Source organism: Garra rufa, chromosome 23 (genome assembly GCF_049309525.1).
Source record: "Garra rufa chromosome 23, GarRuf1.0, whole genome shotgun sequence".
In the NCBI taxonomy this organism is placed as follows: domain Eukaryota; kingdom Metazoa; phylum Chordata; class Actinopteri; order Cypriniformes; family Cyprinidae; genus Garra; species Garra rufa.
The window spans coordinates 31511441-31528215 of NC_133383.1; the positions used below are offsets into that span (position 1 = coordinate 31511441).

Consider the following 16775-nt stretch of genomic DNA (forward strand, 5'->3'; position numbering starts at 1 on the left):
TTGCAAACGGTGCTTGAAACGTTGAAAACAAACATGATCCCCTCATGTCATCTCAACAGGAGTTCTTCTCAGCAAAACTCAGCAAATACATAACTCACAGACAAGATACATGTATTTATAGAAAGCTTTAAATTATTTCTTAACGAAATAGAACAAATCAGAAACAAAAACTATTTCATTATGTATTCTGTAAAAATTAATTTTTCTCTAAAGGCGCGTCCAAAGAGGAAATGGCGATCGGCAGCTTCATCCTTGCTAGACACTGACTCCGAAAACACAAGCGTTTTAGCGTTTATTTTACAATAATTACCAATAGGATAAAACACAAGCGGTGAATATAAACACTTTTATATTAGTTTAATGTTGAAATTAACATTGTTTTATACCTGAACTTGCTTTTGTATATCAACATGCTTTAGACATATTTTATTTGCTTTTTATACTAGTAGCCTGTTGTGATGATTTTTCACGACCCAGATTTTTTTTGGTGCCCTACGCGCAGTGCGTGTGCGGAGCGCCGGCGCTGCTTTCTTACGCCACAGATTCAGGATCTACCAACTAAGTTCAAAAGTGTTTGAAAAGATCATCACATTCAGGGCTCTACGCTTACTTTTCTTTCTAAACTTTTAAATTTTTTTTTATTTTAAAATTTAAATGCTTGATGTGTGATTGTATTGTCTTGTTTGATCATGTAACTTTGTCTATTTAATGGGATTTTGGGGAGGTGGTTTTATAAGACCTTAGGGTCTTCTCACTCTCTCGTGCACACTATTTTCATTTTCTTCTTTTATTGGATTTGTAAAGTTGTATTTTAAATGTTATATGTGCAAATAAACTGCAAAAAAAAAAAAAAAAAAAACGTAAAAAAAACTTAGGAGCACAGTCAAAATTTCAGGAGCATCTTCTAATCAATAATCAAAAAATCTGATAAACTTTGCCTTCCCATTACGAGGTGATGTTTGACACCTTAAAATGATTTTTTTTGGCAACTTTATTATCTTTTATGTTAAATTTTTGAAAATGTATATATTTTTTAGCTTTTTTAAATGTTACAAACTGTTTAAAACAGAATAAGAATAAGTAGAATAAGAATAAGTTACTAATCAAATGAAATCAGTATTAACAAAATTAATTTGTACTACAGAGGTGGCACAGAATAACACAAAAGTGGCTTGTAGGCGTATTTTCAGATGTTTAATGAGGCTCAGAGGTGGCATGAGGGCAATCAAATTCAGAAATTCTTGTTGAGATTAATGTTTTAAATATAACATTGAATACAGAAATATTAAATGAAAAAACACTTTAAAAAACTAAATCTGCCAGCAGGTGGCGGCATGTCACTGATTTAATTACTGAATCATTCATTCGATTTGTTCAGACGGATTCAGGAATAAAGCAACTCTCTGTGTCCCAATGTGCATATCCACCCTATCTGCTGTAAATAGTATTGAAAATTACTAATATCACACAATATTTAGGATGGATAGTAGTATTGGGACGCAGGCACTGTTTTTATGAATGGGAAACTGAATCATTGACTCACTAGATTCGTTTAAAAACGCACTTTTATTCATAAACAAAACGCCGCTGTGTTTGAATGGAGATGCGCAGTTGTGCTCAGTTGTGACTTGTATCAGACCATTTTTTGATGAGGAAATGAAGCAAAATAAGGCAATAGTGTTATAGTCAGACAATGTAAGTCACTTCTTGCTTTAACTGTTGTATTCAATCAATATCTCATTTACACACTCCATTAAAAATTATTAAAAGTTGTCACTCATCTTAGTTCATTGCGCTCTCACAAAGTTCCATTATAATCAACAAAGCTCTAATGTTACATTGCTCAATGAATCTCTTATTTACACTCTCTCTACTCTTTGTTTATGAAAGGATTCGTGTGATATATCCGTGATACATTACTTAACGTTTCAAGAACGCATAGAAACCTTTAAAGCACAAACAAAAATACGCTGATCGGGTCAGTCGCACTGGTGCTCCTAAATATTTTTTCAGTTGCAAGCAGTAGTTTTCACTCACAAATGTAGAGCTCTAACATTAGAAGTAACATCAGTGGTTTCTAAGGAATATCAAGGAGTGTTGGGGTAACACATTAGTATGTAATCAGATTACTTTTTCTCCCCAAGTAACTAGTAAAGTAATGCATTACTTTCTATTCTAAAAGAAAATATCTGAGTTACTTTTTTAAATAGGTCACGCCAGTTACTTTGTTTCCCCATTTATTGACTGCCAGCTCTCCTGTCCCCATGTTGAAAGAAATCGGGAGTAAGTGCAGAAGCGTTGTGCGTGCTTTGTAAACATGATGTTACTGTAGTTCTAAATCAAATGTCAACATGCATTTACTCATCTCACTTGGACAAAAACAGATTCAGTATTGCACAAAATGAGTAAAAACAGTCAAATGGAAACTCAGAATATGATGCAAACCTGCAATAATTAGAAAATGCTAACACAAAAAACCTTTATGCGTTTAATGCACATCATGTGTTTTTCTGGAGCATCAGTGAGTGTTTGAACCTTCTGTAATAGTTGCATATGAGTCCCTCAGTTGTCCTCAGTGTGAAAAGATGGATCTCAAAATCATACAGTCATTGTTGGAAAGGGTTCAAATACACAAAAATGCTGAAAAACCAAAGAATGTGTGGGAGCTGAGGATCTGTTTCATTCTGGTAACAACACAGTATTAAGTATCAAGTGTATGTAAACGTTTGAACAAGGTCATTTTTTTTAAATTCAATTATTTTTTTATTTTTTAGACTATATGTAAACGTCTTTTATGTGATTCAGGTCAGTACTAAATAAAAAACAACATGCATTCTGTATGATCCCTCTTATTTTGCTAAAATAATTAACATTTTGCAGATTCTGAAAGGTGTATGTAAACTTTTGACTTTAACTAATTCCATTGACTGCAGAAACCCACACATCAGTAAAACCTTTAAATAGTTTCAGTGTCTCAACGAGGATGGGGGGGGTTGATTTCTTCTCAAGCCTGCATTGATGCTCAGGGTCTTCACCTTTGACCCCTCTAACAGCCTTCCTTGCCCTTTTCCCTCAGGTTACTTCCTGGAGTTTGTGGAGCCGCCAAACAATATAACTATAGTGCAGGGCCAGACGGCCACTTTACACTGCAAAGTAGCGGGCCACCCGCGGCCCAGCATCCGCTGGCTTAAGAACGACGCCCCCGTGGTGCAGGAGCAGGGCCGAGTCTCCATCCGCAAGACAGAGGCAGGATCCAAGCTCCGCATTCAAGACCTGGACACCACTGACACCGGATACTACCAGTGCGTGGCTTCAAACTCCATCAAAGTCATTTCAGCTACTGGAGTGCTCTACGTGCGACTCGGGAGTGGAGGTAAATTTCATTTTAATTGAAGTCTTTTAAACTATGATCCAAATCAACATTATATGTGACCCTGGACCACAAAACCAGTCTTAAGCAGCTCAGGTGTATTTGTAGCAATAGCCAAAAATACATTGTATGGATCAAAATGATCAATTTTTCTTTTATGGCAAAAATCACTAGGATAATAAGCAGTGTTGGGGGTAACGCATTACAAGTAACGCAAGTTACGCAGGGCTTAAAGTATTCCGGCACCGTGCCGGATCTCCGGCGTGCGGCCGTGAGGGAAAAATATATATTTATATTTTAGAGCCTGCGCATGCGGTTCAATATTTTCGAGACAATTTATTTCACCTACCAATCATATGAGAGGAACGCAGCCTTAACGAACATTACAAGCCTATCAGAAGCAGAGAAGGGCGGGTCCTTGCAACACAGTATGATTGACACTCATACGTCTGTCACGTTAGCGTTGTCAGAGAAAAAAAAATTGAGCGCAAGTTTATGAAGCCTGGGGTGATGTCCTAGCAATAGTTAAAGGATTCAGAAATAATTGGTGCTGGGACCCGACCAGATTTCTTGCGACGCGGGAATAAATTTTCAAATAAAAGCGGTTGCGGTCGGTAACTCTGGTGTAATTTGAACTGGAGCGGGCGGTAACAATATCCCGTTCCCGACGTCTTTTCTAAACAGCAAATCTGCGCTTTACTCATTCCTATCGAGCACCTGTAGGCTACAGCCTGCGCTCAAAACTGTTATGCACTCATGGACCAGTGCTTTCTGCGTCGTGCATTTTTTGCAAGGTCTCATAAGCGCGGAAAGTGGGGGTATCAGTTTATCAGCGTTACTCCAGAGGGCAAAGCCACGTTTGGAGTGCCAAAATCTTCATAAGGTTATGCAGACTGATTTTTCGCAAACAGTGTGGTTGTTAACTCCTGACCCGAGCCCTTTTCCCCTTTGCCAAAACAACTTATACTGTTTTGGCAATTAAAATAGTTCAGTTTTGCATGTAATGGCAAAGTGGTTATAATTTCGTTTCTTTTTTATTAAGTTAGTTTAGAGAGAGAGAGAGAGAGAGAGAGAGAGAGAGAGAGAGAGAAAAAACGTTTGGAGCATTTTTTTTTGTTCGTTAAACGTAAGCTGTTTCTTAAAGTAAGGACCAAGCAGACGGCGGCAGACAGTGACCTACTCTTTGTTTGAATTTGCCTTCACAAATCACGAATTGGTAAAAAAAAAAAAAAAAAAAAAAAAAATATATATATATATATATATATATATATATATATATATATATATATATATATATATATATTAATAATAATAATAAATAATAATAATAATAATAATAAATATATTTATTTATGTATATGTATTTATGTATGTGTGTGTGCGCTATTTGGCACATATCCAATCGTTTGTGCGGAGAGTGGAAGCTAAAACGCCTTTTTTAGGATATAGGCGATCAGTGACATTTTTTTTTTTGTGGAAACTATTTAACCGTTATTTTTGTCAGACATGATAAATATGTAGAAAGCTTTAAATTAGCACTTAACGAAATAAAACAAATCGAAAACAAAATCTCTTTTATTATGTAGCTAATCCGTAAAGATGCAAGGCGCGTCCAATGAGGACATGGATGAGGAGGATCGTTAGCTGACTCAGAAAACAATAGTTTATAAATAAATAATTTAAATATCTCCTTGCTATTTCACAGTCATGGTAATTACTTTTGCTGGTGCTTTGTGGCAAGCTTTAGCCAACTACTTGAACGGAGAATCCAGCTGTGCTGAAGATGCGCTCAATGCTGCTGACAGCATTATCATCATTGAATGTCTAAAATATAATTATTTAGTCCGCGTTTGATCTATGGCGGGCTGAAATGCAGGGCTATAATACGTCTTAAAAGTGGAACATGCGCAGACCTCTACATTAGTCCACTCATTCAGTTCACTTGAAGGAGTGAATGAAAACGAGTGAGTGAATTCGGACACTAAGTGCACCGGAAGGACTGCCACTTTTGCATAGTGTGTTTACTGTTTAATAATCATTTCAAATGGGCAGCTCCAGTAGTAAGATTAAATGATTTATCTTGAACTCTGTCACGGAAATTATGTATAAACCCTAGTTAAACAATTTGATAATCAATTCACAATGAACGTGTAACTGTTGTACGCTGTAATACGCAGTGGACGAGCGCATTGTAAAATGAACGGATGGATGATTCAGCTGCGGGCGCCATCTTCTGGTGAGACGCGGATCGTGAATTCAATCGGCACGTGACTCTCACAGTGCATTATTATGGGTTGTCTCTAGCTGTTGAGTGTTCATCGGTTGTACACTCGTTTTTGCAATGCGTTGTGGGATTGAACGAGTGCACTCGAGACCCCCCCCATCCCCCCCCCCCAAAAAAAATGTTCAGGCTCAGGATTTTTATTTACTTTAACCCCTGGTTACGTAATAATATTGCTTTTTCCAAGTAACTAGTAAAGTAACGCATTACTTTTTAATTGACAAGAAAATATCTGAGTTACTTTTTCCCCCATTTATTGATTAAAAGCTCTCCTGTCCCCATGTTGAGAGAAATTGTGAGTAAGATGTTACTTTAGTTCTAGAATAAATGTGAACATGCATTAATTCATCTCACTCACTAAAAAAACAGATACAGTATTCCTCAAAATGAACAAAAACAGTGAAATTCAACGCAAACCTGGAATAATTAAATATGTTAAATAATACAAATATCCTTTATGTATTTAATCCCATTTTATTAACCGATGTCTTTGCTGCCGACCTTCGATGATCCAATTCATCCATACTAATAAGCACAAATTACTCAAGATAATCTAACATTTGTTTTCTTTTCTTTTTATTGCTGAAGAGTTGATTTTCTTCTTCTGCGGTCTACTGTACAGACGTCAATTTACTTTTCTCTAAGCCTGAGGCTTTTGGTGTGAAAAGGCTTTTACATTTGTCAAAAATACAACTTTTTCTATTAAAAACATACAAGCAAGCCCTGCCCAGATTTACAAAAAAAAAAGTAACTAAGTAACGTAATTAGTTACTTTTTTTTTAGGTAGTAACTCAATATTGTAAAATTTGTAATGTATTACTTTTAAAAGTAACTTTCCCCAACACTGATAATAAGTAAAGATCATGTTTCTTGAAAATGTTTTGTAAATTTTCTACTGTAAATATATCAAAATGTAATTTTTGATTCGTAATATTCATTGCTAAAAACTTCATTTGGACAACTTTAAAGGTGATTTTCTCAATATTTTGATTTTATTTGCACCCTCAGATTATCAAATGGTTGTATCTCTGCCAAATATTGTCCAGTCATAAACCATACATCAATGGAAAACTTATTTATTCAGCTTTCAGATGACATATAAATCTCAATTTCAGAATTTTTTTCCTTATGACTGGTTTTGTGGTCCAGAGTCACATATTTAAAGCAAAATATTATATAGAAAATTGGGGAAAATAACAAGGTCAAGGCAAGGTTGTATATTTAACATTTTATTTAAGTGGAAATTAACTTATTTTTTTATTAGTGATATGCATTGCTAGGAACTTCATTTGGACCACTATAAAGGCGATTTTCCCTATATTGTGTTTTTATTTGCACCCTCAGATTTTCAAATCTGAAAGAAAGTATATTTATGTATTTGTTTACCATATAGTTCTGAGAGCTGAGGTGCTTATTTAGATTTTCTCAGGGGTATCAAGGTGCACAAAGGTCTCTCTCACACTTTCACACACTTTCACTCACTTTCACTCACTTTCACACACTCACACACACTCACACACGCTCACACACACATACACTATAATATGCTGTTATACTCCATAGAACTCTATGTAAAACTAAGCTTTTTTTTGCAAAGGCCTATCTAAAGGGTTAATGGGGCCAACTGATAATCAACAGTACAATTTACAAATTTGACCCCTTCCCAACAGGGAAAACCACAAACAATCAAGAATTCAGCATTATATGGTGTCATGGCTTTGCAATCAAAAAATGTGGTTATAATGGAAGTCAATGGGGCAAAAACAGCCACAAACAATAAATGAGGGAGAAAAAAAAGAAAATCTGATGCTGCGCCAAAACTAACAATGCATGAAAGCCAATGTTCTTACTAATCTTTCACATGTCCAAGACTGTTAAAAAGGTAAAAAAAAATCCAGGCCACAATTACCTTTTATATTGAAAATTAGTAATTTTGTGTTTTTTTTTTCCCAAAATCTGTGACATCATTTAGGAATTTGGCAATTAAAGAGTTAAAATCCTGAATTTTTTTTAAACATTTAGTATTTTTGAGCAGGACTGAGGTTTATTAATAGATTTATGCAAAAAAATTTGAAAAAAATATTTATCTGATACATTTTTACAGCAGTTTAAAGTAGTGGCTGTTTTCAGCCACGAAACATAACGAAAGGGTAGTAAATTTGCCCACAGTGAACTGTTGAGTTTTTGAAAAATTTCAAAGCATTTTCCCAAAATATGTATCAAAATAAGATTAGTCACCAAAAATCATTCCATTTGCTTTAACAGAGAAAAAGTTGTGGCCAAATTAAGACTCAACAGCACCCCTCAGTGGACGAAAACGTCCCTAACAACACATAAGGGTTAAGTTCAGTCAACTTGAAATGTTCAGTTGTACTAAGTGACAGCTTAGATATTTTAGTAGACTGAACAAAAAAATTGGTTAGTTAAACTTAAAAGCTGGGTAAGTTTGAGTCAACTTAAATTTGTTAAGTACAACTTAACATTTCAAGTTGACTAAACTTTTTTTTGAGTTGACTGAACTCCTAATTTTAAGGCAGCAGGTAACAAATTATTTTAAGTTGACTCAACAAATCGTTTTTTACAGTGTGCACTACCGTTTTTATTTTCAGCAAAGACAAATTAAATTGATCATAGACATTTATAATATTACAGATTATTTTAAATTAATGCTGTTCTATTGAACTTTTTATTCATCAAAAATCAAGACAAATGCAACTTGTTTTACAAAAAAAGTTAAGCAGCAACATTGCTAATAATAAATGTTTCTTGAGCATCAAATCAGCATGTTAGAATGATTTCTGAAGGATCTTGTGACGCTGAAAACTGAAGTAAAGATGCTGAAAACAACTTTGATCACAGGAATAAATTACATTTACCAATTGAGTATTGAATATTAATATTGAAATAGAATTGCGTTTTCCACCTAGTGGCTTTTCTAATTGGTTGAGGTTTGTTCAGAATTATGGGTAATGTAGTTCTTCAGAAATTTGGCTACTAAATAATGAAAAATCATACGGAAATCACATTGACTTATGCCTTGAGAATATTTCATTCTTCAACTTTGTAGGTCTCTCTTGAAAGCTTTATACACTGTCGTTAAAAATCAATTTCTCTATGGAGAAAACGGATGGGATTTTGACTTCCAGAACCCTGCTGTTGCACTCCACAGGAAGACGGCGCAAATTTCCATTCGTTTCTGATTTGCTGGCCAAGTTTGTGCTTTTTTAATGCATAGTTGTTTTTAGAAATGATTGGCGTCACATGAAAACCAGCTCAATTAAATATACCTGTGTGGCATCACAATATAAACTCCTTTCGTAACATTTTCGTTTCTCTCTTTATCATAGTTCTTTGCCTATTTTCTTCTTTGGCGAGTCTATTGATTTACAGACGTCAGTGTTTTACAACCATATGCACCAAATCTCACCTTGGCATCCCTGTATATTTATAGGAAAGCAGAAGCATAAATCTCGGCGTTCCTGCATCAGGACTCTACTTAAGAAACAACTTCCCACTGTTTCCTTCTGAGGGGAAAAAAATCCCTTTTATGTGCGTACGGTAAATTCTCCACAAGGAGCGTGTCCGATGTGAAATACATTATGCTTTTGACAGGTTTAGGAGCTTGCTTGCGCCGTGCGTCCTGCTTCTCTGAAAAGTCGTCTTGGCGTAATAACATCGCAGCTTCCCTTGAACTGAAACGGCAAATTAGGGTTTGTGAAAACAGCTGCTCCCAAAGGGAAGATCGTGTTAAGACGCTTGTCTGTAATTCCTCCTCCTATCTGTGTTTTGCAGGACAGTCCCCGGCCCATGGAGGAGAAGATACGTAAGTACTGCTTTTGTCTGTTTGTCTTTGTGTGTGTCCACATTTTCTCTGCTGTTGCTTTGTGTCTGTAAATAAACGTTTCATAATTTCCAAACAGTAAATTGTTTATTCCAACCCACTGACCTCAAAAGCACACTCACAAATGGCCTAAGATTTAATAAAGGATTATTCTCAGAAAGAGTCAGATGTTGGCTGAACTTCGATTCGATTTGGTCAGTTTGTTTAAAGAGCTGACTCACCCAGGGTTCATACAAGGTGCTGAAAGTACTTTAATTTGACTTTATGAACTTTAAGGCCTGGGAAACCCCTGAAAATAGCAATATTCCTGAACTTGAAAAGTGTCAATAAGCACATACCTTTTCACCAAAATTCAAAAGACGACATACCTTTGCCTATTTTGGTTAATGTCAGAAAAAATCGAGCTAAGCAAGTAGTGGTACTGACAGTGTTGTGTTAACATGGCTGAAGACGCGAAAAGAGGAACAGATGAACCAGTTGAATCAACTGAGTCACTGAGACTGGAACCACTCCGATAGATTCAAACTCATGACTAATATCATTCATTTCAAGTGATTCACTAGCAAAAACCAGTTCAAATTTTTGAACTTCAACATCACTTGTAAAGATTTTAAAAAGCAAATAGTGATGGGTGAAACTGATCTTTTCGAAACTCCAAATCAATTGCAAAATGATTCACTGTTTCGAAGAAAATGGTGCAAATCATTTGATTCAGATCGGAACTTCTGGGGGGTGTTCCATAAAACAAGTTTACCAAATAAGCCAGGCTTATTTCAGTTAGTCTGACTTATTGTCACTTGATTTGGCACAAAATAAGTCAGACTAACTGAAATAAGCCTGGCTTATTTGGTAAACTTGTTTTATGGAACACCCCCCAGATCATGTATTATGAATCATTTGATATAGATTGAAACGGTTTTGTGAATCATTTTGCAAATTGAATGATTCAAATCAAATGATTCACGATACACAATTTGAAGTCCTGATCAAAATCAAATGATTTAGATATCTTTCCAGATCTGAAATCTGGTTCGAATCATTATTCAGATCGGAATTTCAGGGCATGTATTGTGAATCATTTGATTTAGATCAAAACAAGTTTGTGAATCATTTTGCAAAACAAATGATTCAAATCAATGATTCACAATACACAATTTGAATCCTGATCTAAATCAAATGATTCGTGATACGCCTTTCCTGATCTGGAATGATGGTTTGCGAATCATTTGATTCAGATCCGGACTTTGGAGTGAGTATTGCGAATCATTTGATTCAGATCGGAACGGGTTTGTGAATCATTTTGCAAATCAAATGATTTGTGATTTGCCTTTCCTGATCTGGAATGATGGTTTACGAATCATTTGATTCAGATCCGGACTTCAGAGTGTGCATCACAAATCATTTGATTTAGATCGTAACTGGCTTTTGAATCATTTTCGAATTTTAATGATTCAGATCAAATGATTTGCGATACACGATTTGAAGTTCTGATAGAAATCAAATTATTTGTGATATGCCTTTCCTGATCTGGAATAATGATCTGCGAATCATTTGATTCAGATTTGGTGTCACAAATCATTGGATTTAGAACGAAACTGGTTTGTGAATCATTTTGCGAGTTGAATGATTCAAATCAAATGATTCACAAGACATGACTTGAAGTACTGATCAAAATCAAATGATTTGTGATTTGCCTTTCCTGATCTGGAATGACGGTTTGCGAATCATTTTAATTCAGATCAGGACTTAGGAGCGTGTGTCAATCATTTGATTTCGATCGTGACTGGCTTTTGAATCATTTCGTGAATTGAATGATTCAAATCAAATGATTTGTGATACTCATTTCCTGATCTGGAATGATGGTTTGCGAATCATTTGATTCAGATTGGGACTTCGGAGTGAGTATTGCGAATCATTTGATTCAGATCGGAACGGGTTTGTGAATCATTTTACGAATGGAATGAGTCAAATAAAATGATACACGATTTGAAGTCCTGATTGAAATCAAATGATTCGTGATACACCTTTCCTGATCTGGAATGACGGTTTGGGAATCATTTTATTCAAATCAGGACTTCGGAGCATGTGTCACAAATCATTTGATTTAGTCCGAAACCGTTTTGTGAATCATTTTGCAAATCAAATGATTTGTGATTTGCCTTTCCTGATCTGGAATGATGGTTTGCGAATCATTTGATTCAGATCCGGACTTCAGAGCGTGCATCACAAATAATTTTATTTAGATCGTAACTGGCTTGTGAATCATTTCACAAATCGAATTATTCAAATCAAATGATTCACGATTTAAATTCCCGATCTAAATCAAATGATTCGTGATACACCTTTCCTGATCTGGAATGATGGTTTGCAAATCATTATTCAGATCCAAACTTCATGAGCGTGGAGCGCAAATCATTTGATTCAGATCAAGACTGAATCAAATGATTGTGGTTTTGCAAATTTTTGTCTTAAACAGTAGAAAACATCAAACCATTAAGGCAGTACAGTTACAAAAACAAAATAAAGAAAAAAGATCCCTTAAGAATATTAACCGTGGATTTGTTATGGTAAAATTGTAGTATACTTCCCAATACTTTAGTAATACTTTGCATGTGCTTTACTTCATTTTTGCCATTTTTTATTAGTATATTTTTATTTATCTATTTCTCTTTTTTTTTTTTTTTTTAATTTGAAATAGAAGACATAGCTTGATATCTCTGAAGTCCTTGACAATAAAAAAAGTAGTGCTTGAAAAGTCATCAGGAAATATGTGACCCTGGACCACAAAACCAGTCTTAGTCGCTGGGGTATATTTGTAGCAATAGCCAAAAATACATTGTATGGGTCAAAATTATTGATTTTTCTTTTATGTCAAAAATCATTAGGAAATTAAAGATCATGTTCCATGAAGATTTTTTTGTAAAATTCCTACTGTAAACCTATCAAAATGTCATTTTTGATTAGTAATATGCATTGCTAAGAACTTAATTTGGACAACTTTAAAGGTGATTTTCTCAGTATTTTGATTTTTTGCACCCTTAGATTTCAGATTGTCAAATAGATACTAACAAACCATACATCAATAGAAAGCTTATTTATTGTATATATCTCAGTTTTGTCAAATTTAACCTTATGACTGGTTTTGTGGTCCAGGGTCACATATGTGTCATCTATGTAATCTATCGTAATCTTTCTATTCGCTTTTTCCTGAAATGTTGCTACTTCAACATAAAACTTAATTTGTGGAAATAAAGCAGAACCTGCTTTTCCAAAAAAGAACAAAAACACAACTGTATCCTGGCTTGAAGCAGTATATCTGAGTTAACTTCCTTAAGAGCCGAAGAGAGAGCTGGCAGGCTCCTTCGGTCGGGGAAGTTTTGTGGCAGGTCCTCATGTTTCCTTTTCCAGGTTAAATAAATGGTGCAGTGTCTGTGGGGATGTTTTCAGGGCAGAGCTCATCGTAATAGGACTCAGCCTTCATTCCTGCATACTGTCAATACTGTAGAGCAGTGCTTTAACCGTGTGGTCACATTTCTGTTGAATGGAGAATTTTTGTGGTCACATCCAGTCATTTCAATAAGAAATGACAAAATCTGGAAATACGTGTGAGGTTGAAAGATTGGTTGACTGCATTAGCTGACAGAAAGCTGCTCGGTTTAATGACTTCTGTTTGAGCTGTGCTTTATGAATCCCTACAATATTAACAATGAACTTTTTCCCTGTTAAGTTTCGCCAAAGTCTTGCTAATGTGACCACATCTCAAGTGAAGCTCAGTAAATGGACTTGGACATTGGCGAGCTCCAGGAGCACTAACAAAATAAATAAAAATAGTCCAACACATTTGTGTCAAGTCTTCTGAAAGAACAGGGTTAGGCTTAGGGTTAGGAAAAGAGTAGTTGAATGTAGTGTAAATGCACCATGTTTTAGTTTTTGGAGCTGTGTAGTCTCTGTCCTTATTATTTTTTTATAGTTTTGATTATTTCACTACAAATTAGACTAAATGAAGGACTTTCTAGTACTTCACACAACTTTTTGCAGTACTTAAAAGCTCTTAATAGTGGAATAGCTCTGAAAGTCGGAATGTTGGAATTTAATTTGATGATCAAAAACATTTTTGTTTGTCCTTCAAAGATTTGCCCCACATTTGTAAATCTAAAATACAGTGTAGGAAAGCTAACACTTTTATCTTTTGCTTTTAAATGTATTTAAATTACTATCAAATCACTATTATAACATTTAAAAGATCTATTTTTGTCATTTTATCTATTTTTCACTTTTTCTACTTAAGTGAGACGGTGTGAATATTTGAAAGGCCACAGTCTAATGTAAAACAAACTTTTCTTCAAATTCCCAGAGCTGGGTAGATTTTTACAAATTACTTACAAATTGTAATCCATTACTGATTCCAAATTACATGAGAACAATTGTAGTCAGTAGCATAATCCATTTCATTTAACTTTTTGGGTAATATAAATAATCAGACTACTTTTACATAACTCTTTTAGATGATCTCATTTATCACCTTGTTTAAATAGGATTTTGAAATCTTCAAGTAAATATATTAGGTAAAAGGATCAGATGAGGGGAAAAAAGTGTGTGAATTTGTGCATTTTTGTATGTAATACATAATAATACATGGTTACATGTTGAAGCACTTCTTAAACCTGAAATGATTTTTGTAAACCAGTGGTCAAATGCAGTATCGCCACAAAACTGGAAGACTTTCTGAGTCTAAAATTTAAAAGATGGAAAAGAGTAATTAGGGAGAATAAATATCAATAATTTACTACTATTGTGTAAATATGCAATCATGTAATCCGTAAAAAAGTAACTGTAGTCTGATTATGTGTTTTAAAAATGTAATTGAATCTAATTACAAAATTTAATTTTTGGAGTCTGATTATGTAATCCAGATTACATGTAATCATTTACTACCAAGCTCTGCAAATTGCGAATGAAATGAGTGAGTAAAGTGTGCTGTATAATCACAGAAGCTGCGAAAAATCTTGGACTAGTTTTTTAAAAAAAAAAGGTTTAAGAGCCATTTTGTACTTTTGATCGCTGTAGCGCCCCCGTCAGGCCGGTTGGGGCGAGACTTGGTGGCATTGTAGACTGTGTGAGTACTACCATCCCTCCAAGTTTCAAGTCTCTACGACTTACGGATTGGTAAATAACTAGAAGAATATAGTGCGCTAAACACTATATTTCCGCTACAAACCATTGTGTTTATGATAATAAATTAATATGATAACAAATGATACCAGAAGCCGTGTGCATTCAAGGTAAAAATGCTATTTTCTGGCTACAGATCGCTTTAATTCTATTGTTTTTCTCTTTTATTAAACAATTACAAATTATATGTTTACACATAGTAATATAACTACCTTAATTCTGCAATAAAAATATATTACTTTGCATTGATCTGACCAGGCAGCCGCAACACTTAGCCATACCCAAACTGCGAAACTCATACAGGTTTGGAACCACATAAGGATGATTAAGACCATTTGCAACTGGTATTAACATGCATTTCAGATAAGTTTTCTGTCATCAAACCCATGGTACACATATTTTTTGTGAAAAAATAAATAAAGTTTTGGTGCAAAAAAGTTAATTTTTAAATTGCTTGTCGTGGTGCGCTTTTTTTTTTTTTTTTGCGCGTTCACTTCCAGAACGAAAATTTACAGATGATGTACTCAGCCCCTTGTCATCCAAGATGTTCATGTCTTTCTTTCTTCAGTTGTGAAAGAAAAGCATTTGAGGATTTTTCTCCATATAGTCCCGAGTTTGAACTTCCAAAATACAGTTTAAATGCAGCTTCAAACGATCCCAGCCTAGGAAGAAGGGTCTTATCTAGCTAAACAATCTCTTTTTTAAAATTTTATTACAATATAAATATTCCGTTTAGTGTTCTTTATTCTTCTATGTTTTTACCAATCCGTAAGTCATTGCGTCTACAATGCCACCAAGTCTCGCCCCAATCGGCCTGATGTGGGCGCTACAATGATCAAAAGTACGAAATGGCTTATAACTCTTAAACCGTTAGTCGCAGTCTTAAGTGGCGAAAACAATCTCTTTTTTATTACAATATATATACTTTTTAACCTCAAATGCTCTTCTTGTCTTGCTCTGCCTGAACAGTTTTTCCAGTTTCGAAAAACTTGCATGTCAAAAAAACTATCTTATTTTCTCCCTTAACTTTAAAAATCATTTTAAAATCGTCCTACATCGCTGCAGAAGTACCAACCCAGTGTTTGCACATTGAACATGCAAAGAAGATCAAACGCCCTTTACAAAAAAAAGGTAAAACGGCGATGTAAGATGATTTTGAAGTTGAGGGAGAAAATGAGATGGGAGTTTTTCAACATACCCTAACTGTCTTGAACCAGAAAAAAAAAAAAAAAAACAGAGTTTAGGCTGAGCAGGACAAGACAAGAGTTTGAGGTTAAAAAGTAATTTAAAAAAAAATAACGAAGAAGTCCACTATATGGAGAGAAATCCTGAAATGTTTTCCTCCAAAAACATAATTTTTTCTTTACGACTGAAGAAGGAAAGACATCTTGGATGACAAGGGAGTGAGTACATTATCTGTCAATTTTTGTTCTGGAATTCAACTAATCCTTTAACATATCCCAAAATAACAATGTGTTAGGGATGCATTCAGCATGCATGAGCATTTATGGTCTCAAGTACCAAGTGTCATTTTAGTGATCTGATCACAAAACATTTTAGACACCATTTTCACCTGTATTTAGCACTCACTACAGAAAATGCATGGAGTCTTGTCCGGTTTCTGCAGTCAGATGTGTGGGCCTTCATCAAGCAGAAGTAGTTTGGCAGTGAAATTTGCAGTGTTTGTCATCTTTCAGTTCCCAGTACTGCATATGTAACTCTCAGCTAGACAACACATCCTCTGTTCCTGTCCAGCACTTGGATCCACACACTAGTGAACCTCCATGTTAACTTCTGTGGCTCCACTGAACAGGTCAAAACAAATGTTTTTATCAGGAATACAGTGTTTGGCGAGGCGTTAAACACACACCTGGCTTTATTTAAATGTAAGGAGAACATGCATGTTATGCTAAAGATGCTGTTCCCTTGTGCAATACACAGTTTCTTTGAAGTTGCATTGTCTTAGAGCACTTAGCATGAATGAAAGTCCCAGATAGCATTTGTTTTGAGGGATGGTGAGGATAATTTGTGGTTAGAGTCATTAAAGAAATTGTATAACCACATGTAGGCGTATTTAATAATGGCAGAGTATTGTTTTTGTCTGCATAAAT

The 16775-nt window shown here is 34.9% G+C and overlaps 1 protein-coding gene across 1 annotated transcript in view; it reads left to right on the top strand.

The window, feature by feature from the left end:
- ror2 (receptor tyrosine kinase-like orphan receptor 2) overlaps positions 1-16775 on the top strand; it is a 131749-nt gene that overhangs the window by 102280 nt on the left and 12694 nt on the right. Inside the window, exons 3-4 of the mRNA XM_073829710.1 lie at positions 3077-3373; positions 9444-9474. Of these exons, the coding sequence (XP_073685811.1) occupies positions 3077-3373; positions 9444-9474 (328 nt within the window). The remainder of the gene's footprint in view (positions 1-3076; positions 3374-9443; positions 9475-16775) is intronic.